General features: G+C 40.7%; 1 protein-coding gene and 1 pseudogene across 1 annotated transcript; one reads left to right on the top strand and one right to left on the bottom strand.

The window, feature by feature from the left end:
- Positions 1 to 4,223: 4,223 nt before the first annotated feature.
- On the bottom strand, positions 4,224 to 4,503 carry LOC123850514 (large ribosomal subunit protein eL43-like; annotated as a pseudogene).
- Positions 4,504 to 10,443: 5,940 nt separating this feature from the next.
- On the top strand, positions 10,444 to 23,648 carry EPCAM (epithelial cell adhesion molecule). The gene is made up of 9 exons (XM_045885047.3): positions 10,444 to 10,793; positions 13,072 to 13,179; positions 13,463 to 13,709; positions 14,671 to 14,736; positions 16,408 to 16,471; positions 18,169 to 18,270; positions 19,499 to 19,699; positions 21,576 to 21,620; positions 23,195 to 23,648. Exons 1-9 carry the CDS (start codon positions 10,718 to 10,720, stop codon positions 23,234 to 23,236), a joined length of 951 nt encoding a protein of 316 aa, XP_045741003.1. The 5' UTR covers positions 10,444 to 10,717; the 3' UTR covers positions 23,237 to 23,648.
- The last annotated feature ends 3,714 nt before the right edge of the window (positions 23,649 to 27,362 follow it).

Below are 27,362 nucleotides of genomic sequence, written 5' to 3'. Positions count from 1 at the left end.
AACATCAGTAAAAACAAAGTTTGGCTTTTTGAAAATAGCAATATAATTCATAAATCTCTAGCTAGATTGGTCATTTTAAAGAAGGAAGAGGCAAATTACCCATAACAGGAATAAAAGAAAGACATCTCTAAGTATTCTACAAATATTAAAAAGATATAAGGAAATGTTATAAATAACTTTATGCCAATAAATTGGATAATGTAGATGAAACAAAAATTTCTTAAAAGACACAAGTATTAAAACAGACACAAAAAATAGAAGATCTAAATTGCCTTCCATTTATTAAAATACTGAACTTGTAATTAAAATTTTTCCTACTGGGACACCTGGGTGACTCAGTTGGTTAAGCATCTGCCTTTGGCTCAGGTCATGATCCCAGGGTCCTGGAATTGAGCCCCGCATCAGGCTCTTGGCTCAGTGGGGAGCCTGCTTCTCCCACTGCCTGCCATTCCCTCGGCTTGTGCTCTCTCTCTTTCTCTCTGACAAATAAATAAATAAAATCTTTTTTTATTTAAAGATTTTTATTATTATTATTTATTTGTGTACCTGAGCCAAAGGCAGACACCTAACTGACTGAGCCACCAGGCATCCCAAATAAATAAAATATTTTTAAAAAATTTTGTTTTCCTACAAAGAACCTCCAGACCCAGATGGCTTCATTGGTGAATGCCAACAAACATTCAAGAAAGAAATATATGCATCTATAAAAACTCTTTCAGAAATTAGAGGAAGAAAGAATACTTTCCATCTCATTTTAAGAGGCCAGCCTTGGGTGCCTGGCTGGCTCAGTCAGTGGAGCCTGTGACTCTTGATTTGGGGTTTTGAGTTCGAGCCTCACATTGGGTGTGGAGATTACTTAAAATAAATCTTTAAGGGGCACCTGGGTGGCTCAGTCAGTTATGCATCTGACTCTTGATTTCGCATCAGGTCATGATCTGAGGGTTGTGAAATCAAGCCCCATGTTGGGAATCCGCACTCAGCAAGGAGTTTGCTTGAGATTCTCTCTCTCCCTCTGCCCTTCCTCCCACTCACATGCATGCTCTCTCTCTCAAATAAATAAATCTTTTAAAAAATAAAATCTTAAAAAAAAAGAGGCCAACATTAACCAAAGTGACAGGAAAACTATAGACAAATATCCTTGATGAACATTGTTACAAAACTCTTTAACAAAATATTAGCAAGTAGAATTCTAATTTATAACAAAAATAGTACATTATGATGAAGTGAGATTTATCCCAGGAATGCCAGGTTAGATTAACATTCAAAAATCAATGTAATTAAAAAAAAAAATCAGTGTTGGATGGAGCTGGAGTGTATAATGCTAAGCAAAATAAGTCAGTCAGAGAAAGACAAATACCATATGATTTCACTTATATGTGGAATTTAGGAAACAGAACAGAAGAACATGTTGGGGGGTAATAAAAGGAAAGACAGGGACGCAAACTATAAAAACTCTCAATGATAGAGAACAAATGAGGGTTGATGGAGGGTGGTGGGTGGAGGATGGGTTAAATGGGTGATGGGTATTAAGGAGGACACTTGTTATGATGAGCACTGGGTGTTACATGTAAGTGATGAATCACTCAATTCTACTCCTGAAACCAGTATTAAGTATAATGTTAACTAACTAGAATTTAAATAAAAATTTGAAAGAAAAAAAAATTTTTAATTAAAAAAAAATCTATGTAATTTGCCAAAAAATAGAAAACAGAAGAAAAATCGTATGATTATCTCAATAGAAGCAGAAAAAGCATTTAATGAAATTTAACTCCCCCAAAAAAATAGGGTGCCTGACTGGCTCATTCGGTAGATTGTGCAACTTTTGATCCCAGGGTTGTGAGTTCAAGGCCCCCGTTGGGTGAAGAGATTACTTAAAGTCTTTAAAAAAAAATTTAACACCTGTTTATGATATTCCCAGGAAACTAGAATTTTTTAAAGTGTTTCAACCTGAAAAGGCATCCATAATAAAAAACCTGCAGCTAATATAATACTTATATTTGTTAAGATTCATTTATTTGAGAGAGAGAAAGAGAGATCATGTGGTGGGGGAGTGGGCAAAGGGAGAGGGAGAGAGAATCTCAAGCAGACTCCTCACTGAACACAGAGCCTTACCAACCAAGAATTGGACGATCAACCGACTGCACCACCCAGGCACCCCAATATAATACTTAATAGTAAACAGTTGAATGTTTTCTCTCTAGGATCAGGAATAAAGCGAGAAGTCTACTTTCATCACTTCCGTTCAATATTATACTGGAGATTCTAGTCAGTGCAATAAATAAGATTTAAAAGAAAGAAGTAAAACTTTCTTTGACATGATTGTGGGGCTCCCGGGTGACTCAGTTGGTTAAGCATCTGACTCTTAATTTCAGCTCAGGTCATGATTTCAGGGTCCTGGGATCAAGCCCGTTTGGGGCTCCATGCTCAGCAGGGAGTCTGAGGATTTCTCTCCCTCTCTCTCTGCCCCTCCCCCCCAGCATGTGCTCTCTCTCTCTCTCTCTAAAATAAATAAATCTTAAAAAGAAAAAGATGACATGATTGTGTACATATCAGATCCTAAGAAATCTACAAAAAAAAAAAAAAGCTGCTAGAACTACTAATGAATTTAGCAAGTTTGAAGGATATAAGTCAATATATAAAAATGCATTGTATTTATATATACCAGTAATGAACAACTGGAAAATGAATTTACAATACAATTGACCCTTCAATAGTACAGGTATGAACTGCACAGGTCCACTTATAATGTGGATTCTTTTATAGTACAGTACTTTATTATTTTATTTATTTATTTGACAGAGAGAGAGAGCCCAAGCAGGGGGAGCGGCAGGCAGAGGGAGAGGGAGAAGCAGGCTCCCCGGCTGGGCAAGGAGCCCGATACGGGGTTCGGTCCCAGGGTCCTGGGGTCATGACCTGAGCCCAAGACAGATGCTTAACTGACTGAACCACCCAGGCACCCCCCCTTATGACTTTCTTAATAACATTTCTTTCCTCTAGCTTACTTTATTGTGAGAATACAATATCTAATACATATAACACACAAAATTTGGTTAATCAACTGTTTATGCTATTGATAAGGCTTCCTGTCAACAGTAGGCTATTAGTAGTTAAGTTTTGGGGGTGTCAAAAGTTACACGGGGGATTTTTGACTGTTGGGGGTCACACCCCTAAACCTTGTGTTGTTCAAGGGTTAGTCATAGCACCAAAAGCTGAAATGCTTATGGTTAAATTTAACAAAATATGTGTGAGATCGCTACACTGAAAATGAAAAAACACTTTGAGAGAAATTAAAGTGAGATACAAATAAAAGGATAGACCATGAACATAGGCTAGAAAACTCAATATTACTTAAATGTTAATTCTCCCTAAATTTGATATGTAGATTTTTTTTTTAAGGTTTTATTTATTTATTTGACAGAGACACAGCGAGAGAGGGAACACAAAGCATGGGGAGTGGGAGAGGGAGAAGAAGGCTTCCCGTGGAGCAGGGAGCCCGATGCGGGCTCAATCCCAGGACCCTGGGATCATGACCTGAGCCGAAGGCAGACACTTAACATCTGAGCCACCCAGGTGCCCCTGATATGTAGATTTAATATGATCCCAATCAAAGTCCCAGGAGTCTTCTTTATAGAAACTGACAAGCCTACACTAAGATGTATATGGAAATGCAAAGGAGCAAGAGTAGCTGAAACATCTTCATAACATTGGAGGACTTCTGCTTCTTGATGTCAGGATTGCCTTAATTAAGACAGTGCAGTCCTGGAGCAAGGATGGGCACAGAGATCAAGGAAACAGGAGAGTTCAGAAATAGACCCCACTCACTATGGCTAACTGAGTTTTGGTAAGCAGCAGGTAATTCAGGGGAGAAAGAGTAGTTTTTTCACTGTATGATGCTGGAACGGCTAGCCAGACATCGAAGTTAAAAAACAAAACAGGAGCTCCTGGGTGGCTGGGTCGGTTAAGTGTCTGTCTTGGGCTCAAGTCATCTCCAAGGGTCCTGGGATCGATCCCACCATCGATCCCCCCATTGGGCTCCCTGCTCAGTGGGGAGCCTGCTTCTCCCTCTGCCTGCCGCTCCCCCGGCTTGTGCTGTCAAATAAATAAAATATTAAACACACACACGCACACATGTGCACACACACACACACAAACCTTAACTTTTTTTTTTAAACATAAATTAACCTATTGATTATTGGCTAGCAATGTTTCAAATGGTGTAGCTTCTACTGGTCTTTCAATTCCTTCAGTCTCCTGATAGCAGATTTTACTGTGATGGCAAAAATGGTGTCATAGGTCCAGGCACTACCAGCCACTGTTTTCATGAAAGAACCACAATGCCAGATTCCCCAGAGCTGGTCTTTTCATCTGGGTTTTTCTACAGAAGGAGCAAGTGTACTCAGTGTGCTGGCTTATTTCAATTTTCTTCACCATTTTCCTGAGGGAGGCACTATAATGGGTCTGCTATTTACTGATGGCTCCGACCTTCTTGGTGCGTTTGGCCATGTCGCCCCAAACTAGGTCCCAGCCCAGGGAGTCAAAAATTTTGACTCTTACATCATACACAAAAATTGACTTGAAACAGATTATAGATCTAAACTTAAAAGCTAAAACTATAGGGCGGCTGGGTGGCTCAGTCAGTTAAGCGTCTACCTTCGGCTCAGGTCATGATCCCAGGGTCCTGGGATTGAGTCCTTCCCTGGGCTCCCTACTCAGCAGGACGTCAGCTTTTCCCTCACCCTCTGTGCCTCCCTGCCCGCCCCGCCCCCGCTCATGCACACTCTCTCTCTTGCAAAAATAAAATCTTTCTTTTAAAAAAAGCTAAAACTGGGGCACCTGGTTGGCTCAGTTGGTTAAGCAACTACCTTCAGCTCAGGTCATGATCCCTAGGTCCTGGGATCTAGTCCCACATGGGGCTCCCCCTGCTCAGCAGGGAGCCTGCTTCTCCCTGTCCCTCTGCCTGCCACTCCCCCTGCTTGTGCGCTTTCTGTCAAATAAATAAAATCTTTAAAAAAATAAAATAAAAATAAAAAATAAACAAGCCAAAACTATGAAAGTTCTAGAAGAAAATGATAAGACAACAAAACGTGGGATGATTTCCACATAATAATGGAGAGATGTGGGTAAGGGGCTTTGTAAGAGAGGAATAGTCTTCTACCGTGGAATATGAATAGATACCACATGAAACGGGAGAAAAAGCAGCTAAACAAAGTGGTTGCCTCTAGTGGAACTAGAATCGGGATGGTGAAGGGAGCTCCTATTTTTTATTTTAAATTTGTAGGACTACTTGACCTTTATACTATGTACATGCATTTCTTTGTTAAAAGTAAAAAAATCTACTGTATTATTTTTAATTACAATAGATATCACCTAATAAGCATCTGCATATTAATGTACTAAACAGTGTACTAAGTATTTATTATGTAGTGCTTTATATGTTATAAAAGAATTTCAAGGGTCCAAAGATATGAAAAAGGGTTTTTTTGTGGTTAGGGGTTAAAAGTTTTGCTTTGGAAACAAAGTTAATTTTTTTAATGACAGATAAAATGACACTTGATAAAAATTATACCCATACATATATGTATATATTAAGGGGGACTCTAAATATACAAATGCAAACTCGTTTTATAAACCTAAACCAAACTAAGTAATATCCTCCATTTTACAAAGAGTAAATCCTATGAACCTGATTCTTTAGGATATGTGAGTAGAATTAATGAACAGGTAGAATGAATACCAAACCATTAACAATGATTATCTGGGATTTCCTTTTCTGGATAGTGGTCAAGAATAACTTTCATTCTTCATTCTTTTTTTTTTCTTTTTTTAAAGATTTTATTATTTTCATTTATTTATTTTTTTTTAGATTTTATTTATTTATTTGACAGAGAGAGACACAGCAAGAGATGGAACAGAAGCAGGGGGAGTGGGAGAGGGAGAAGCAGGCTTCCTGCCGAGCAGGGAGCCCGATGAGGGGCTCTATCCCAGGATCCTGGGATCATGACCTGAGCGGAAGGCAGACGCTTAATGACCAAGCCACCAGGCGCCCCTAAAGGTTTTATTTTTTTAAGTAGTCCCTACACCTAACATGGGGCTCAAACTTACAATCCCCAGATCAAGAGTTGCCTGCTCTACTGATTGAGCCAGCCAGGTGCCCCTCATTCTTCATTTTATATAATGTACTTTTGTTTTCTACCAATATATTACTCATGAAATAACAACAAAAAAATTTTTAAGAGAGGGAGGCGAGAAGCAGAGGGAGAGGCAGAGAGAGAGAATCTTAAGCAGGCTCCACCCCCAGTGCAAGCCAGACACTGGGCTCTATCTCACAACCCTAAGATCATGACCTGAGCTGAAATGGAGTCTGACAAACAGACTAAGCTACCCGGGTGCCCCAAAATAAAAAAAAATTTAAGAACTAGCAATCCTTTACAGTAAATGTTTACACATTACACTTCCCTTTAGCCATTTTCAAGAATAACATTTATCCCATTTAAGGTTTCATTAAATTCACATATTGTAAGTACGCACAGGCACGCATGTGCACACACACTCTAAAATCTATGTGAAGAAACTAACTATAGGATATTAACTAGGTAATTTTCTTTTTTTTTTTTAAGGTTTTATTTATTTATCTGAGAGAGAATGGGAGACAGAGAGCATGAGAGGGGGAGGGTCAGAGGGAGAAGCAGACTCCCTGCCGAGCAGGGAGCCCGATGCAGGACTCGATCCCAGGACTCCAGGATCATGACCTGAGCCGAAGGCAGTCGCTTAACCGACTGAGCCACCCAGGCGCCCCTTAACTAGGTAATTTTCTTAAAGAAAAATTAGGTAGTAGTTAGGTAACTAGGTAATTTTTCTTAAATTTTCTAATTGTTTTTTAAGCAACGTGATTCTTTTCTGCAATGCTGATTATATGTAATATGATATAGTTTTACTTTAGAAGTATCCCTGGGGCGCCTAGGTGGCTCAGTTGATTAAATGTCAGACTCGGATCTCAGCTCAGGTCTTAATCTCATGGTTGTGAGTTCAAGCCCAGTGTTGGGCTCCATGCTGGGCATGGAGTCTACTTAAAAGAAAAAAAAAGTATCCCTTACATAGTCAAGAAAAAGTCATAACCAAAATCCCTATTCAATCAATATTTTGTACTACCCATATATATACATTGTACTACATATATATATATATATTTTAAGATTTTATTTGTCAGAGAGAGACAGAACACAAGCAGGGGGAGTGGCAGGCAGAGGGAGAAGCAGGCTCCCCGCTGAGCAAGGAGCCTGATGCGGGATTGGATCTCAGGACCCTGGGATCATGACCTGAACCACAGGCAGACACTTAACAGACTAAGGCACCCAGGTGTCCCTTTTTTTTTTAAGTGAGCTAAACAGGTGTGACCCTCACGACCCTGAGATCAAGACCTGGGCTGATATCAAGAGTCAGATACTTAACTAACTGAGCCACCAGGTGCCCCTGTACTACCCATTGTATTTTTATTAACTAGTTTCCCTTCATTTCCATCTATTCTTTGGCTTTGATGTTGGTTTTTTAATTTGGTTCTTATTTGATGGCCTGCAGGAGTTTGGTCAGAAAAGTTTGATTTTTAATCTTGTCATATTTCTTTTTTTATTTATTCATTTGAGAGAAAGAGAGAGGGAGAGAGCGAGCATGAGCAAGGGGAGGGGCAAAGGGAGAGGGATAAGTAGACTCCCCAGTGAGCAGGGAGCCAGATGTGGGCTCCATTCCAGGATCCCAGGATCATGACCTGAGCCAAAGGCAGATGCTTAACCGACTGAGCCACCCAGGTGCACCCCCCCTTTTTTTTTTTAAGATTTTTTTTTTTACAGATATTATTTATTCATTTGACAGAGAGAGAGAGAGAAAGCACAAGCAAGGGGAGTAGCAGGCAGAGGGAGAGACAGAAAGGTAGGCTCCCTGCTTAGCAGGGAGCCCGATGTGGGGCTCAATCCCAGGATGCCAGGATCATGACCTGAACCAAAGGCAGCCGTTTATCCAACTAAGCCACCCAGGTCCTTCCGACGTGGACCCTAAAGATTTTATTTATTTGAGAGAGAGAGGGAGAGAGAGAGCACAAGCAGGGGGAGGGGCAGAGGGAGACAGGCTCCCCGCTGAGCAGGGAGTCCAATGTGGGGCTATCTTGTCGTATTTCTTTGTCAAATATTATATAGCAAACTGGCTACTGTCAAATTTTTTTTTAAATTTTATTATGTTATGTTAGTCACCATACATCATTAGTTTTTGATGTGGTGGTCCACGATCCATTGTTTTCGTATAACACCCAGTGCTCCATGCAGTACGTGCCCTCCTTAATATCCATCGCCAGGCTAACCAATCTCCCCTCCCTACTGTCAAAATTTGAAAGCAACATCTGTAAAATTTGAGAATAGTTTTAAGAATATACTTGGGTATGAAAACTTATAAAAATATTAAGATATGTTCTTCAATATGGCACTGGTACCCAAAAAGATTCATAATCAAAGCATAAAATGAGAGTGATTTTGAGCAGTAAGTGACAAGCTGCAGAGGTGTTAAAGCGCTATAAAAATAAACAATATCTTGGATGTATACTCAGATACAGTGAGTCAGAGATTAGTGTGGTATTTTGTCATTTAATAATCATGTTTACTCAATTCACTTTATTGTGATGAACAATTTAATAAACATTCTTCAAGTTGTAAGAAGACAAGAAGACAAGTTTCTTTTTGATTAGGTAATAGACCTGGCAATGGAACATTTTGCAAATAAAGCCACAAAAATCAGTGAGATTATTCTTGGGAAAAGTATGTATGGTTTGGGGGTTGGCAGTGTGTAACATCCAAATGCAAACACAACAAAAATCGGGTTGATAACTTGTTCCTGATTTGATGCTACTATTCTTTTCACTTAAATTGCTGAACAGATTGCCAAGTTCCAAAACCAGGTCTAGCAACTCAGATTTACAGGTTTAAAAGACTGATAGGATTTCCTTACAAAGTCAACCATCAAATAGTTAAATAGCTTATTTAATGTTCAAGTAAAACTCAAATTTTACAGTTACTCACTGTAACGTTACTATTTACATTAATCAACTGGCAACAGGACTACAACTTGTATTATTGCTCAATAATTACTGCTCATAATTTTTTACTTGATATACACTTGTAAAAATTAATCAAATTTAGTTGAATCTTAAAATTGCTTTTTCATCTTTCCTCTTCTGAACTCTTACTGATTATTTCTTTTTCTTTTCTTTAAGATTTTATTTGACAGAGAGAGACACAGTGAGAGAGGGAACACAAGCAGGGGGAGTGGGAGAGGGAGAAGCAGGCTTCCCGCCGAGCAGGGAACCAGATGCGGGGCTCAGTCCCAGGACCCTGGGATCATGACCTGAGCCGAAAGCAGACGCTTAACTCACTGAGCCACCCAGGCGCCCCTTACTGATGATTTCTAAAACAGAAAAAAAAAAAAAAAAAAACCTTTTAAAAACAGGTTATCCTATTACAGCTAGTCAAAATAACATCAAAAACACTTAATACTTAGAAAGCCTCAAGTCATTACAATTATTTTAAGACTGTAATAATAGCGTGTTGTAATTTGAATTCATTTGCACTGAAACAAATTATTGTCCTTCGTTTCTACTTCAAAGGACTCATCAACATTGTTCTGCAATATTAATCGAAGCCAAAATCGTCTCAGTTCTCAGCATTTGGCTCTATGGGAACATCTTTTCTTACATCCTCAAGTGCTGAAAGTGCTTATAAAAAAGGTAGAAGAATGAGAATAATTATAAAGAACATGAATTTGTCATCCCCAGAAAGCCAGGGAGAGTTCTCTTTTTCTAGTTTCAAAGGAGTATGACTGCCAGGTGAAGCTCAAAGGTCTACTTTTTTTTTTTTAAGATTTTTATCTATTTGAGAGAGAGCGCGCGCACAAGCAGGAGAAGCAGACTCCCCGTTGATCAGGGAGCCCAATCCAGGGCTCGATCCCAGGACCTCGGGATCATGACCTCGGCCGAAGGCACTTGCTTAACCGACTGAGCCACCAGGCGCGCCCGTCAACTTTTTTTTTATTGTGGTTTGGACGGTACTCCTGCTTTCCTTGGTATTCCATTTTAGCTTCCACCTTCCTCTTCCCAGACCTCTCACTCTTTCCTTCAGGCCCCATTTCTTCCAGGTTTCAGCATCGTGCTCCCTCTAGTAAAAGGAAGACTCGGTTTTTCTCCGTGGCCACCAAGGGTCCTTGCCAACTGTCACGGCCGCCGCCCACCGCCCTTCCAGCCCCCACGGGCTGCCTCGGGAAGAAGCGCCTGCTGCCGCGCGGGGTTGGGCACCGCCCGCGAACACCTGGGGAGGGGGTGGCGCCCCAGCGGCCGCGCCGGGTGTGGGGGAAGGGCGCTTGCTCCCTCGCGCCCGCCCCCCGGCGGTGACTCACCGCCGGGGACCTGCGGACAGAGGTGAGCCGCCCGGGCAGGGTCCGGGAGGCGGGGCCGCCAGGTCAGGCAGGTCTGCTCCGCCCCGCCGCGCCCGCGGAGTGCGCAGTCCCTCGGCGAGCTCGCGCCGTCCTCCCGCCACACTCGCCGCGGTCCTTCCGACGCGGACCCGCGCGTCCCAGGCCTCGCGTCCCCGGCCGGCCAGCGGGCCCCCGGCGCCCGGCTCCCTCCACGCGCCTTCCCGCGAGCCCCCAGCCCGCCTCGCGCCCCTCTCGCCGACGCGCGCGCACTATGGCGCGCCCCCAGGGCCTCGCGTTCGGGCTCCTGTTCGCGGCGGCCACCTTCGCGGTGGCCGTGGCTCAGAAAGGTAAGGAGCAGAGCTGTGGGCTTGGGCCGGGCGGGGGCGTCCCTCGGCATCCGAGACGGAGATGGTGGTGAAGGGGCTGCCGCAGCCCGGGCCCTCCGCGCAGGAGGCGGCGGGAAAGCGCGAGCGAGCCGCCTCGCTTCGCCGCTTGGCCCCGCTCTCCAGGAAAATGGCCCGGAGCAGCGGCGGGAGGCAGGCGGGGAACGGAGTGGCCACGTCCGGGGACTTTTCGGCCTCGGGACGGGCCAGGAGGGCCTGGGGCGGCGCGGGGGCCGCGTGCCGTCTGGGCGCGCCCACCTCCTCCGGCCGGGCGCGCGCTTGGGGTCCTAGCGTGGCGGAAACTAGTAGCCGCCAGCCGCGGGCCCCCCTCTCCCCCTGGGCACCTGTGGGTCTCGGGCGGGGACAGGTGGCTGCAGGGAGGCCGCCGGGGCCGCCACGCACCTGCGCGCGGGAGCGAGTCCTCCTGGGCCTTCACGACCTCGCGTGTGAGTGTGGGTGTTTCCCCTTTTTTAAGGATCGTGTAGCTAATGCCAAGTTTATTGTAGGGAACCCAGAAATACCGATACCTGTACGGAGTAAAAACAAAACAAATCCACAATCCCAACACTTCCAAGAGAATCCCATTATTAATCCCAGTATATTTTTCTTTTAGACATTGCTGTAAACATTGCCCTAAACCGAAACACAGTTTTATATCTTGTGTGTGTATATGTGTTTTTACTCCCACATAACATCCAGAGTTTTCCATTTCTTTTAGTCTTGGAAACCGCGATATAAGTGGTGAGGGAACAATCTCTGGTGTGGAAGGTCGCGCCCTTATCCATATATTGGGCATGTGGTTTGATTACAGTTTTCTTAGTTTGGAATAAACATCTTGTCTGCCATCTCTTGATTTTTTGTAAGAAAGTGGCAGTTGGCCAGAGCTTTCTGGAAAGGAAACCTTCACCAACAGCGCATGGGCCAAATTCATTACACTTTCAAAATAATGCAGTTTAATCAGCTCCTGTTTTTCTAGCTCCAGTCCAAGGCTAAGTACTTAATCTTAAATTGCTTTAAAGTGATGAAAGCTGCTATAGGTTCAGAAAAATCTGTACCTGATTGGTCTGTTTTAAATTTCACATCCCTTGGGCACGGAAAGGTGCTTTTGAGCCTCGGTACTCCAAGGCTTTAACTCCTTGAGGACAGCCACTATCCCCTTTTGTGATCCCAATACTGAGTTGAGTGCTGGACGGATTATAGAGGTGGTTCATATTAATTATAACTTAAACAGGGAATAACTAAAGCCAACTTGAGATATGAAGGAGCAATACAGAAATTCTTTGTTTTGTCACTGTTTTTTGTTAATGATTGGGTTCTCTTAGCTAGACAATTAAAAGGAATTAGAGGGGCTTGCCAATTTGAAGTTAAAACAGCTTTTGAGATAGTCAAAGATACAACTGTTTTTTCAAAGATTTATTTATTTGAGAGAGAGCGCACACGGGAGAGAGAGAGAGGAGCAGGCGGAAGGGCAGAGGGAGAGGGAGAAGTAGACTCCCCCCTGAGCTGGGAGCCTGATGTGTGGGACTCAATCCCAGGACTCAGCCCAAGGCAGTTGCTTAACCAAGTGAGCCACCCAGGTGCCCAAAGATAAAACTATTAAACTGGCATTAATATCCAGGATAAGCTGTGTAATCTCACTTTCAAAGTTGGGTGCTAGAATTTAATTTGGTTAGGAAGGCCACAAACAAAACAGCCCCCAAGTTCATGTGAAAGTATTAATTTTTCCAAGATACAAAATTGTCCAAGGGTTGACTGTGTTACCAGTAAGCTCAAAAGCAAGCATCTCTTTTTAAGAAAATGGGCTGGGAGGAGGGAGGAAATGTGAGTTATTCCAGATCCTAGAATTGGAATTGTTGTTTTTCGGGAAAAGAATCAGTAGCTAACAAGCAAGGTTTTGTCTAGCAGTACCCGGGGAGGGAAGGATCTGAGACTGGGAGTAGTATCATCACGGAGGCAAAGCTGAATATGATGTTTAGAGGGCTGTATTATTGGCTTAAAAAAATCAAAATGGGAATGCATGCAAATTAGACTATGTATAATATATAAACTATTCACCATAGTATCAGCCACTCAAATTACAGCTGAAAAATAAGACAAATTGCAGCTGAAAAATAAAACATTTTAAGGCTTTGTGGCCCTGTAACTTAGGCATTATTGTTAGAGTATAATTTAGCTAAGACACCAGAGTTCCATAGTCGGATTCACATTTTAAAATGGGATTTTGTTTTTTTGATTTATCTAGCATGTGTCTGTGAAAACTACAAACTGACCACAAACTGCTCTTGGAACACAAATGATCAGTGCGAGTGTACTTCACTCGGTGCACAGAATTCCGTCATTTGCTCAAAACGTGAGTAGAATTATCCTCATTGCCTTTAAGTTGTATTTTGACTTAGCCTTCTTTAATTGATGTGTCTCGAGTCGGGAGGTGTTTTTTGGGCTCAAATTTGAATCGTGTTGTTTTGTCAAAATTGTCTCATAGCTGAAGCTTCTTAAAATTTAGAAAGTGAATGTGGGAACACGTAAGTCTGCAATAATCTTTGGCTCTGGGAGTTTGGAGTTAAATTAAAATTTTTTTCCTTAAGCATAAAACTGCAGTTATTTTTCAGTGTGACATTAAGCTTTCTTTACAGTGGCAACCAAATGTTTGGTGATGAAAGCAGAAATGACCCGCTCAAAGTCTGGGAGAAGAGTGAGACCTGAGGGGGCTTTCCAGAATAATGATGGGCTCTATGATCCCGACTGTGATGAGAAGGGGCTCTTTAAAGCCAAGCAGTGCAATGGCACCACCACGTGCTGGTGTGTGAACACTGCGGGGGTCCGAAGAACAGATAAGGATAATGACGATGAAATCTCCTGCTCCGAGCGAGTGAGGACCTAGTGAGTTGGGCTGCCCATGGTCTTGTTTTCATGCTTTTCAGTTTCATTTAAGTACATCTATTTTTGAATCTGTAATACGATTTGGTGGTTTAGAATTCAAAAGAGAGGAAAGGGTATGTAAACAGTGCAAAGTTTCCATTTTATCTCACCCCCCCATACCCAGTTTACCTCCACAGAACTGGTCACCAGTTTATTATAGAACCTTCCAGAGATATCTAATGAATTCACTAGCAATATGTTTTTCTTATTTAAAAAATTTTTCCTTGTGGTAGCATACTAAACATGGTTTTCCTCTTCAGTTTTTCCTTAACACTGATCAGATTTGAAAGTTGGATTAGTGTTGAATGTATATGAAAAATTTAAGTTGTTTATATATTTGCTCATTTATTGTTTTAAAATGAGGTATGGTTACTCCTGAAACCATTATTGCACTCTATGTTAACTAACTAGAATTTAATTAAAAATAAAAATAATAAAACCAAAGTATGGTTGTCTCAGATTTATACAGTAAAAAGGAACAGAAACACACTCAAGCTAGCTTAAGCAAAAGAGGTTTTATTAAAAGTCACTAGAGCTAAAAAGTCATCCAGACCAAGGCAGGCACTCTCTCCTTTGGTCTTCTGGAGCCTCATGGTCACTTTTCTGTTTCTCTCTGCCTTTTTGTCTCTTCCCTTGAATGTGGCCTAGCATGACCAGCTAAGCCTTGGCTTTACATGACCTTGAGTATTGTGGCCCAAAGCCAGAGGTTGACCTGTTGGAAAGGGTGTTTTCTTCTGGATGAGTGCTTTATGAGCAATGTGTGGGGGCCAAAGAAGAAATGAAGGGCAAACCTATTGCATGAATCCTTTTCCGTTGACTGTACTGTAGTTCCACTTGGGAATTTTGCTGTTAGCTTATTAGGAAAATACTGTAAAAGGCTGAGTTATAGTCAGTCATTAAATACTGTCTTTTTACTTTACAGCTGGATAATCATTGAACTAAAGCACAAAACAAGAGAAACACCTTATGATACGGAGAGTTTGAGGACGTACGTACTGTTAAGTGCATTATATTTGCACAGTTGGTACTTAGGTCTTCATTCTAAGCCATTAGAAAAACTAAAACAAGTCTCAATGCTTTTTTATATTTGTAAAAAAATAAAATACTATAATGTTTTAACCTTATTTTGAAGTAGAGTTGCAAGAATAGTAGATTCCTGTTAATACTCTTCACTCAGATTCACCAATGAACATTTTGCCCCATTTTCTTTTTATGTGTGTGTGTACTTTATATATCTACCTGAACATGTATAGATATTTTTTCCCAGAACCATTTGAGAGCAAGATGTAGATGTCATGCCCCTTTACCCCTAAATACTTCAGTCTGTCTTTTCCTAGGAATAAAAGTCACTCTCTTTTTTTCTTTAATTTCTTTCATTCTCTTTCTTGTAATCTCTATGCCCAATGTGGGATTTGAACTCATGACCCCAAGATAAGAATCGCATGCTCTACCAGCTGAGCCAGCCAGGCTCCCCAAAAGGCACTTTGTTGTGTAACCACTCTACAGTTACCAAATTCAGGAAATTTAATGTTACACCATATTGTGCCAGTTTGCCCAATGTTGATCTTTATGGTAATTTTTTTTTCCCCTTTCACCCAGAACCCAATCTAAGATCATGTATTGCATTTAGCTGTTGTGATGCTTTAGTCTCTTTTAAGTGGCTACTTAAAAGACAGTGGAACACTGTCTTGGCCTTTCTTGGTCCTTCATGATGTTGATATTTTTGAAGAGTATAGGCAAATTATTTCATAAAATGTCGCTCAGATTTGGATTTACCTGATGTTTCCTCATAATTAAATCCAGGTTAAGCATTTTTTTTTTTTTTGAAGATTTTATTTGAGAGAGAGAGAGTACACGAGAGGGGGTAGGGTCAGAGGGAGAAGCAAACTCCCTGCTAAGCAGGGAGCCCAATGCAGGACTCGATCCCGGGACTCCAGGATCATGACCTGAGCTGAAGGCAGTCGCTAAACCACCTGAGCCACCCAGGCACCCCAGGTTAAGCATTTTTGACAGAAAAACTACATAAGTGATCCTATGTCCTTCTCAGTACCTCACATCAGGAAGCACATGATGTCTTCTTCTTGTCTCTTTATTAGTGATGTTAACTCTGATTCAGGGGATATCTATCAGGTTTGTAATGTAGAGTTACTGGTTACCTCTTTGTAATAATTCTTTTTTAATTTTTTAAAAAGGTTTTATTTATTTGAGAGAAAGAAAGAGTGCACAAGCAGGGGGAGGGGCAGAGGGAGAAGCAGACACCCCGCTGAGCAGGGAGCCCAACACAGGGGTCAATCCCAGGACCCTGGGATCATAACCCGAACTGAAGGCAGAGGTTTAGCCAACTGAGCCACTCAGGTGCCCCACCTCTTTGTAATTGATAAATATAATCTGTGGGCAGATACTGGGATCCTGCATAAATATCCTGTTTCTAATCAGACTAGAACTGAACAGTTTTAGGATCAATGGATGATTCCAGCATGAATCAATTATTATGATAGTTGCAAAATGGCATAACATTTTTAAAACAAGTTTGATTAATGACAATTCTAGAGCTTGAACTACCTGCTTAGTTAAAAAGTAGTGCTTCCTAAAAAAATAGTGCTGCTTAATGTTGTGTAATACACTTCTTTTTTAAACACAGATTTTTAATTATTTACAGTGCACTTAGGAAGACAATCACAACTCGTTATCAGCTGGATCCAAAATATATCACAAATATTCTGGTAAGATTTTTGTTTTTAATAAATGAGCTCTAGCAGAAAGTTAGTGGGATAGAATGGTTTGGGTATGACTTTTGGTAGTGCTTAAACTGCATTTGAATACAGTTTAAACCCTGGACACTTAATAATTCAAATTTCCTTGAATTTTGTTGTTGTTTTCCTTCCATAGCCTTTGAAAACCTCAGTTTTACCCTTAAGGAAAATGTAGTATCTCTGGTTGAAAAATACTTGAATAATGTGATAGAACTTTTTTAAGGCAGAAATTTTTTTTTTTTTTTTTTAAGATTTTGTTTATTTATTTGCGAGAGAGAATGAGAGACAGAGAACGTGAGAGGGAGGAGGGTCAGAGGGAGAAGCAGACTCCCCGCTGAGCAGGGAGCCCGATGCGGGACTCGATCCCGGGACTCCAGGATCATGACCTGAGCCGAAGGCAGTCGCTTAACCAACTGAGCCACCCAGGTGCCCCTTAAGGCAGAAAATTAATGTCATTTTTAAGGACAGGAGGGAGTATACTTTTTTGCTCCTTAAAAGCAGAACATGGTAAATGCATATTGCATTTTGGATTGCATTTCTTTAGCACTTTTTTTTTTTTAACATTTTATTTATTTTTTGAGAGAGAGAGAGAGTGTGCAGCGAACACAGGGAGAAGCAAGACTCCCCACTAAGCGGGGAGCCCAACGTTGGGCTCCATTCCACGACCCTGAGATCATGACCTAAGCTGAAGGCAGGTGCTTATCCGACTGAGCCACCCAGGTGCCCCTAGCTTTTTATTTTTAAAGTAGTTCTAACCAAATAAGATACATTTTTTTGTGTGTGTTTTCTTTTGTTTTTTTAAAAGTAAGCTCTACAGGGATGCCTGGGTGGCTCAGTCGGTTAAGCATCTGCCTTCGGCTCAGGTCATGATCCCAGGGTCCTGGGATCAAGTCCTGCATCAGGCTCCTTGCTCAGCAGGGAGTCTGCTTCTCCCCCTGCCTGCCTCTCTCTCTCTCTCTCTCTCTCTCTCTGTCTCTCTCCCTCTGACAAATAAATAAAATCTTTAAAATAAATAAACAAATAAATAAATAAATAAATAAATAAATAAAAATAAAAGTAAGCTCTACAACCGATGTGAGGCTTGAACTCACGACCCTGAGGTCAAGAGTCGTATGCTCTAGGGACTGAGCCAGCCAGGCACCCTCAACTAAAATGTTTGTTTTTTTTTCTAATAAGATACTTTATTTTTAAAAAAAAAAAGATTTTATTATTTATTTGACAGCACAAGCAAGGGGAGTGACAGGCAGAAGAGAGGGAGAAGTAGGCTCCCCGCTTAGTAGGGAGCCCGATGCGGGGGGCTCCATCCCAGGACCCTGGGATCATGACCTGAGCCCAAGGCAGACGCTTACCTGACTGAGCCACCCAGGCACCCTCAAATAAGATATTTTAATACCTTGTTTTAAATTTTTTTTCAAGGGAAGAAAATACTTTTTTGAAAAGAAAATGTACATCATCATTACCTTTAGTTGCATTGCTGTCTTATTTCCCTTGGATAGATTTTAAAACCTCCCAAAGATTTGTAAATTATTTGTACCAAGTGGAAAGGAACACTGACACATGTAGATTACAGAAAATCAAAAACTGAATATTCTGATTTTTGAACCATGATATTTTTACATGATTTTGGTTGTATTGATATTAATTTGTATTTTTTATTTTTCACCCAGTATGAAAATGATCTTATCACTATTGATCTGAAGCAAAATTCATCTCAGAAAACTCAGAATGATGTGGACATAGCTGACGTGGCTTACTATTTTGAAAAAGATGTGAGTATAATCTTCCTCATTTTATTCCTGTGTTTAGAAATGTAATGTCTGTCATGCCTCGATGGATTTAAGATCTTTCATCATCTTTTTCTCCACTTACACATCAACCACACCTCTGTTCTCCAGGTGGTTCTTGTGCTGCAATGAACTTTGTCCTCATCCCTCCCATGCGTCTTTCTCACCCACCTTTCTGACCTGTTTGTTGTATATTTATGCCTTTTTTTCTTTTGTTCTTTTACCTAGAATATTTTCTCTCATAATTCTTACCTATTGCATCCTTGATAGTTACTTAGGGTGTGTGTATAGCCTTCCCCATTATAATGTCCATGAACAAGAAGTTATGTAAGAAATGCTGTGTAACTAGTGTGATTAAAATAATTTGTTTCTACTTTAATATATTATCAAAAAAATAAATAAACTTTAGGGGCGCCTGGGTGGCTCAGTCCATTGGGCATCTGCCTTTGGCTCAGGTCATGATCCCAGGGTCCTGGGATCAAGCCCCACATCGGGCTCCCTGCCCAGCGGGAAGTCTGCTCTCCCTCTCTCACTCCCCCTGCTTGTGTTCCCTCTTTCGCTGTCTCTCTCTCTCTCTCTGTCAAATAAATAAAATCTTTAAAAAACAACAACAAGTAAATAAATAAACTTTAATATGTTCTAGTGAGCCATTTTCTGATGAAGCCTGGAATTTTCTTCAAAATAACTGGCCCAGGGGGAGGGGGAAGGGAGGAAGGATGAAACCAAGAATGGATTGAAGAAGGTTGGCCATGCATTTATATTGTTGAATCCGGGATGATAGGGATAATGGGACTTCATTATACTATTCTTTCTACTTTCATATATGTTTGAAAATTTGCCACAATAAAGTTTTTTTAAAGTTTGAGCGCGTGAGAGTGTTACCATTGAAACCACAAAGATCCTTGACAGCGGTTCTTTCAGTGTACAATTGACAAGTAATTCTGTGTGGCCATGGTGGGTTTTCTTTTTCTTTTTCTTTTTCTTTTTTTTTTTAAGATTTTATTTATTCATTTTGAGAGAGAGAGAGACAGAGAGCACAAGCAGAGGGAGAGGGAGAAGCCGATTCCCCGCTGAGCCCTATGTGGGGTTCGATCCCAGGACACTGGGATCATGACCTGAGCCGAAGGCAGATGCTTAACTGACTGAGCCACCCAGGCATCCCATGGTGGGTTTTCTTAAATATTTTAAATTGCTTTTCTCCTTCTCAATACAGGTTAAAGACGAATCCTTGTTCCATTCCAATAGAATGGACCTGAGAGTAAATGGGGAACAATTGGATCTGGATCCTGGTCGAACTGCAATTTACTATGTTGATGAAAAACCACCTGAATTTTCAATGCAGGGTCTACAAGCCGGTATTATTGCTGTCATTGTGGTTGTGACCCTAGCAGTTATTGCTGGAATCGTTGTGCTGGTGGGTATAGAACTAGTCAACTTTCCCTTGAGGGCATATTCTTCCAAGAAAAGGCTACAGCATGAGAGAGCTACGTTCTGGAACATATTAATGAAACAAAAGCTTCATTTTTTTATAATTCGGTATAGTGAACAAATCTCTTGCATCTGGTCCTTTTTTATAAAACAGTCATTTTCTGAAGCAAGAAAGGATACTAATCTGAGAAAAGCTCGTAGCCAAGCCCCTCACAGGTCAGTTACGTGGCCATTAGGCGACAAATGTCCATCAGTTCTCTTGCTGCAAACAGTCTACCAGTCCTGCCAGCGTCAGTGCAAAATCCCTGAACTCCCAAACTATTCAACGAAATGCAACAACAGAACCCAATTAACGTTAGCATGGAAAGGATTGAAAGTGGTAAATGTGAAGAGCAACTCTAAACAAAAGATTCGCAAATCGAATTTAGCAGTGCTTCAGCAGAACAAGGTACTACCTGAACAGACAGGGTTTATTTTAGATGTAAGGATGCTCGAGCATTAGAAATCTTAACAACATAGCAGAATTCAGAAATATATTTGATGGTATGTGGGAACTTAGATTTTCGGTTCAATGGAATTATATTTGACTCTCCATCTGGAAGAAAAAAAATGTTCCATTCCTATTTCACCCCACCACAGTGGGCCATATTGCCCACCTGTGTGAATGGCACGTTATGGAGCTGTGCACCCACTTTCAAACCCAAATTCCAGGTGGATTATAGTCCAAAATGTTAAAAAATTAGAACAAATATCAAAATTAATTTAGGAAATATTTGTACAACCTTGTGGTAAAGGGAACCAAGTAAGGCAAGAAATCTGGAATCCATGAATGAAAAGATACATATTTGACTGAGTTGAAATTAAATATTTTGTATGGCAAAGATACTGTAAAGTGAAAAATGTCAGTGCTCGGCTGGGGGAAAATCTCCATGATACATAAAACAAAAAAGGTTGTTATGTATAATACGTAATTAGTTCTTACAAATTGATGAGAAAATTAAACAGTAGCAAAAGGCATGGATAGATGATTTACAGAAGAAATCCAGATGGGAAATAAGCATGAGAGAATCATAGAAATCAAACTGTTCTGTAGAAACAAAAGCACAGGTTCATAAGAAGCATGGTCAAGGTTATGTACTCTGATGTTGCTGGTACGGATAAATCTGGAAAACAACTTGTGTACATCTGTAGGAGAACGGATGAGTGGATTGTGGAATATCCATGGTATGGAGTAAAGTTATTAAAAAGAATGAGTACAATCTATAGTTTTTGATCTGGAAAGGTTCCTGTGATGTGGATACAGGCTGTGCAAAGAGAGAAATGATACTGTATTATCCCATTTTTTTAGACTGCCCCCCCTTTCCCAAAACTCATGCACGTATGTTTTTGTGTATATTTGTATGAGGATGGAACAAAATGTGGAAGGCTGCATACCAGGCTGTTAGATTTTATTAAAGATTATTCATGGTTTTCTCAGTGCAACTTTTTTTGTTTCACTGGTTGTGTTAGGCTTTTTGTTGTTGTTCCAAAAGATTTTGGTTTAGCAGGGGAGGAGGTCTTGAAAGTTTTTTTGATTTTTTTTTTTTAATATAATATTCAGTGTTACATTAGTTTCAGGTGTACAACGTAGTGATTCAACAATTCTATACATTACTCAGTGCACCTCATGATAGGTGTAGGCTTTTTTTTTCTTTTAGTTTAGTAGAGAAATTTTATTTAAGAAATAACATCTGTGGATAGATTTGTAAGTTAAATTTGTTCAGATAGGAATTATGTCCATTAAAAGCATTTATGTGTCAATTTGGATCAGCTTTTTCTTTCGATAGCAGTTGTAAAATAGTAATCATTTTTCTTCCATTCAGGTTATTTCCAGAAAGAACAGAATGGCAAAGTATGAGAAGGCTGAGGTAAATGGATTACTTTATAAAAAGCCCCTCTTTTAATCTCCTACTCCTGATAATCACTGTACCTTCCAAGACACTGATGGGACTCAATTATACTGGAGCCCCTTTATAGCGTAGTTCTTAGGGTCTGTCTTTCAAAGCTCCCTTACTTACATTCCTTTTTTTTTTTTTTTTAAGATTTTATTTATTGAGAGAGCAAACAGTGGAGGGGGAGGGGCAGAGGGAGAAGCAGACTCCCCGCTGAGGGGAGACAGGACGCAGGGCCCGATCCCAGGACCCTGAGATCATGACGTGAACCAAAAGCAGACACTTAACCAGCTGAGCCCCCCAGGCGTCCCTTAAATGCATTCTCTTGCATGAGATCCACAGCAGGCCAGCTGATACTGAGTTCTGTCTCAGAGTAGTGGGATAGGAAGCCTGAGATTTTTGTTTGATGAAGTGTCATCTTTTAGTGGGGTCTTTTAGAGGCATACTCTATAGATTGACGTTAGAGAAACTCCATGGGACTGAAGACCCGATTCACTGTCTGTGCCAGTGAAATCATCATTAAAAAAGACCTTAGTTTATGTCCTAGTGGGTCAGTTGCATGCTAACTAGTCATGTACATTAGTGTGGAAACAAACTGTCAGATCGTTAGTGTGTCAGCCACTTGGAATTGGATGTGAAACATAGTTGTTCCTGAACCCTGTCAGTAACATTTTCAGTACACCCACCAATTTTTACATATTTATGTATTTATTTGTAATTGTATATGTACTTTTTACTAATATTTTACCAAGAAACACAGAAATGTAAAAGAATATTGAAAACAACCCAATAGAACTAGAAAGTTGTAAATTTTTTTCCCATACCATAGTTGATTATCTGGCTTACCTGGTTTGGTGACCACAGGTCTAGGGGATAGACTCTCCCTGAACTGAAGCATAACAGAAAGGTGGAATGACAATGTACTATATGGTTAAGAGCAATTTAGATGGGGGTTTGACCACTTGTTAGCTGGGTAGGCAAGTTATTTAACTTCTTTAAGTCTCCATGTTTCCTTATCTATAAACTGGGGATAATATTACAGACCCATTATAAGGATTAAACAAAGTAGAGTGTATAAAGTACTGGTCCCATGCATGCCACATAGTAGAATGTTTGCCAGCGTTGGTAGTTTCCATCATCTTGTCTCAGCTCTGCCCGTAACTAATTGTGTGATCTGGGACAAGTCACTTAATTCTGAACTTCAGTTTCCTCATCTATAAAATTAAAAGATTGATGATAGAAAATAAGATTCTTACTGGATATAAAAATGGCATACATTTAATAAAGACCTTATCCATTCTTACAGATCTAGCTCACCTGCTACTTCCCCCATCACTTTGACCATCTTACCTCCAAATAGCAGTTTGGGTCATGCATTCAGTGTGTGCTTCCTTGTACTACATTTTTTTCTTTTTCCAAATAAGGCTCATAAATGTGGGAGATAATCATCTTGCTTTCCTTTTTTTTTTTTTTTTTTTTTAACTATTTTCAGGATGAACAAAAGGTTGGAAAATTATTTAAAATTTTTTTCTCTTTTTCTTCTATTGCAGATAAAGGAGATGGGTGAGATGCATAGGGAACTCAATACATAATGACTATAAATTGAAGAGTACTACAAGAAGGGAAATTAGCAGATTGCAAGTGTATGAGCATGGGACAAAGAGATCTTTGAGGACTACTATTTTGTTAGTTAACATCTCCTATTTGTAATAGTGAAACCTGTACTGAATATATAAACAGCTTCAAATTGACTCTACCAGTCTTAAAATGTGACCATAGGGTCCTATCTTTGCAGATCTGATATAAAACCCAGAACTTGGACTGCATAGTTAAAATTTTTTATGCCTAACATTGAGGTTTGTGCCTTAAGTATGCTTCCACAGTAGAGTTTGAATGACGACTGTCTCATCCATTTGTGATTGAAAGCTGCCTGTCTATTTACTTTGAGTCTTGTACATATAAACTTTTTTTACAAACTGTGAAATAAAACATTTTAAAACTGAATTTCCTAACTTTGAACCATTGAATCAAATTTCATAGTATACACATAAGGTTAACAGGTTGAAAAATGCTCTGAATCTGAACTACAAATTAGAGTTTTATATGAGTACTTATAATCATGTGTATTTAATAGAAAATGTATAACCTAAAATATGTAACTTCTAACAGGAAAATCAAACAATTTTATTCTGAATGAATCGAAGTTTCTATTTTAAACAAATCAGCACTTTGGCAAACACTTAAGCCTTGGGGCGGAACTGATGGAGAATGTTGTAAACCATGAATGCTGTGCTTGGTTGAATTAAAGCACCAGTCATTCAACCTCTTACGTAATGAGTAATTGTAGTACAAACACATTTTACATGAAGTTAAGTATCCTGAAGTATTTTGCTTTCAATAGGAAATTCTTTAAAACACTTTGAAAAGAACAACATTAAAGAAAATGTAAAAGCTAGATTGAATAAAAATTTTTATCCCTTCTGTAGTAGGCAGAATTCTAGGATGGCCCACAAGATTTCTTATCTCTGATGAATATGCCCTATATAATCCCCTCCCCTAGAGTGTGGGTAGGGCCTGTGCATGTGATGAACTGCCACTCCCAAGATGAAGTTACCCTTTATGGCAAAGGCCAGGAGATTTTTAGGTGTAGTTGTGATTAAGATCCCTAATAATTCGACTGAATTAAAAGGGAGTTACAAAAGAGTGCCCAAAGGTAGGAGACAAGTAGAAACTGTAGATGTGTTCTGTTAGCCTTAAAGCAAACTGCCATGTTGTGGGAAGGGTCACCTACCAGCAAACCCCAGGCTGGCTGAGGGGAGGGCCTCAGTCCCACAACCTCAAGAACTGAATTCTGCCAACAACGAGGTTAACTTGGAAAAGGACCCCAGCTCCAGGTGAGATCACAGCCCTGGCCAACATCACTGTAATCTCGAGACCCTGAGAAAAGGATCCACTTACATAATGCCTAGGCTCCTGGCCCATGGGAACGGAGATAATAAAGGTTTATGGTCATCAGATGCTAACTTTGTGGTAATTTGTTAGGCAGCAATAGAAATTGATACAGCTAGTAGGAAGTAAAGAGAATGGGAAAAAATAACAAGGAGCAACCATGACCCCTAGGGCTGAGAGAGCACCCAAGGAAGAGCTCTACTTTCTCCTAAACCCCACACCCTGGGCTGAGATCCGGACCTTGTGGGAGGGCACCGGGGCTCCCTGAAGAGCAGGGAAGTGGCAGTGAGGCTTCACTGGAGGGGCTCAGCTGAAAACCTGCTGGCTAGGACAGGAGTCCTCAAACTACAGCCTGGCCCACCACCTGTTTTTACATAGTCTGGGAGGTAAGCATGGTTTTGCATTTTCAAATGTTTGAAAGGAATGTTCCCTGGTATGTGCAAGTGACATGACACAAAAATGTCAGTATCTATTAACAAAGTTCTGTTGGAGCAGAGCCGCGCTCACTTATTGTGTGTGGCTGGTCTGCGCTACAGCGAGAAGAGTTGAGTCGTGTCAGACCCCGTGGCCGGCGCAACCTAAAATACTCATCCTGGTCCTTTACGGGATGAGCTTGTGACCCTTGCTGTAGGGTGCTGGGGACAAGCTGTTCATGAGGAGGTGTCCTCCCAGACACCAAAGGCCCTCCATAAAGCTGCCTTCTATAACTTGGGCGTGGGAGCAGGTACTCAGGGAAGCTGCTGACTACCGTCCCCTGCAGGAGCAGCCGTGTGCTGGAGAAGCCCTGAGGGCTGTGCACTGCGGAGATAGCAGGTGTTGCCAGGGGAGCGAACTACCCTTTCTTCTTGCACGGTCTGTCCTGCGCCCTCCACTGACAAAGCTTCAGGTGCATTTTTACAGAGCAGGCGAAAAGAGTGAGTTTGCAGGTAAGAGGCAATAAATCGATAAGGACACGTTCTTCAACTCCATGCCCTCAAGTTTCTGTCCTATCTCTTCTGAAGACAACACTGACCTACTAATTGACAATGGCCCTTTTTCCACAGTGTTTAATCATGTGATCTCTCCACAGCTTATCATGATGACTCTCCCATTTCCTACCCCAGTATGTTGTTTACAGATTTTCTTCTTTGGCATGACTGGCATTAGTCTCCCATGATTGTTTCCCTCTTCCACTGACTCTGAAACACTGATGTTCTCAGGATTTGGCCTTATTACTATTTTCTACTACTGTGGATATAGTATTACTAAAAACTGTGCCTTTTCTTCTGTTAATCTGCCTTCTGTCAGTTTAATTCACATACTCCCAGTAACTGAACCTAAGAGGGTAGAGGAAAGTTTGTCCTCTACAAATAAAACACTTCTGTAGATAAAACATAATTTCGTAACTCTTTTCCGTCATCCTAAAACATGCCCCCAAACTCCTCTAAAAATTCCCACTGGGTGCCTGGGTGGCTCAGTTGGTTAAGCGATTGCCTTCGGCTCAGGTCATGATCCTGGAGTCCCTGGATCGAGTCCCGCATCGGGCTCCCTGCTCGGCAGGGAGTCTGCTTCTCCCTCTCCCACTCCCCGTTTGTGTTCCCTCTCTCGCTGTGTCTTTCTCTGTCAAATAAATAAATAAAATCTTAAAAAAAAAAAAAAATTCCCACTGACCTCCCTAACAAACTACCATTCCTTTGTCCTTTCTTATCAAACTTTTAATTTTTTTAAATTTTAATTCCAGTATAGTTCACATACAGTGTTATATTAGTTTCAGGTGTACTATAATTCTGTACATTACTCTGCTCACCACAATAAACGTACTCTTTATTTTTATGTAATCTCCACACCGAACGTGGGGCTCAAACTCACAACTCTGAGATCAAGAGCCACACACTCTTCCGACTGAGCCAGCCAGGTGTCCCATTTCTTGTGTTTTTTATTTTAGCCATTCTGACAGGTGTGAGATGATATCTGATTGTTTTGATTTGCATTTATCTGATGATAAGTGATGTTGAGTATCATTTCCTATGTCTGTTGGCCATCTGTATGTCTTCTTTGGAGAAATAAATGTCTGTTCATGTCTTCTGCCCACTCTTAAATTGGATTGTTTGGTTTTCTGGTGTTGAGTTATATAAGTTCTCTATATATTTTGGATACTAACCCTTTATTGGATATCATTTGCAAATATCTTCTCCTATTCAGTAGGCTGTCTTTTAGTTTTGTTGATAGTTTCCTTTGCTGTGCAGAAGCTTTTTATTTTGAGGTATAGTCCCAATAGTTTATTTTTGCTTTTGTTTACCTTGCCTGAGGAGATGCTTCTAGAAAAATGTTATTACAGCTGATGTCGGAGAAATTACTGCTTGTGTTCTCTTCTGGAATTTTTATGGTTTCAGGTCTCATATTTAGGTTTTTAATCCATCTTGAGTTATTTTTGTGTATAGTGTAAGAAATTGGTCCAGTTTCATTCTTTTGCATATAGCTGTCCAATTTTCCCAATACCATTTGTTGAAGAGACTGTCTTTTTCTCATTGGATATTCTTGCCTCCTTTGTCGAAGATTGACTATATAATTATGGGTTTATTTCTGGACTTTCTATTCTGTTCCACAGATCTATGTGTATTTTTGTGCTAGTACCATACTGTTTTGATTACTATAGCTTTGTAGTATAACTTGAAATCTGGAATTGTGATACCTCCAGCTTTGTTTTTCTTTTTCAAGATTGCTTTGGCTATTCAGGGTTTTTTGTGGTTATATACAAATTTTAGGATTGTTTATTGTAGTTCTGTGAAA

This window comes from Mirounga angustirostris, unplaced genomic scaffold (genome assembly GCF_029215605.1).
Source record: "Mirounga angustirostris isolate CCGP_5_RB_7025 unplaced genomic scaffold, mMirAng1.0.hap1 SCAF_10, whole genome shotgun sequence".
NCBI lineage: Eukaryota > Metazoa > Chordata > Mammalia > Carnivora > Phocidae > Mirounga > Mirounga angustirostris.
This window is presented reverse-complemented; position numbering and strand designations above follow the sequence as displayed.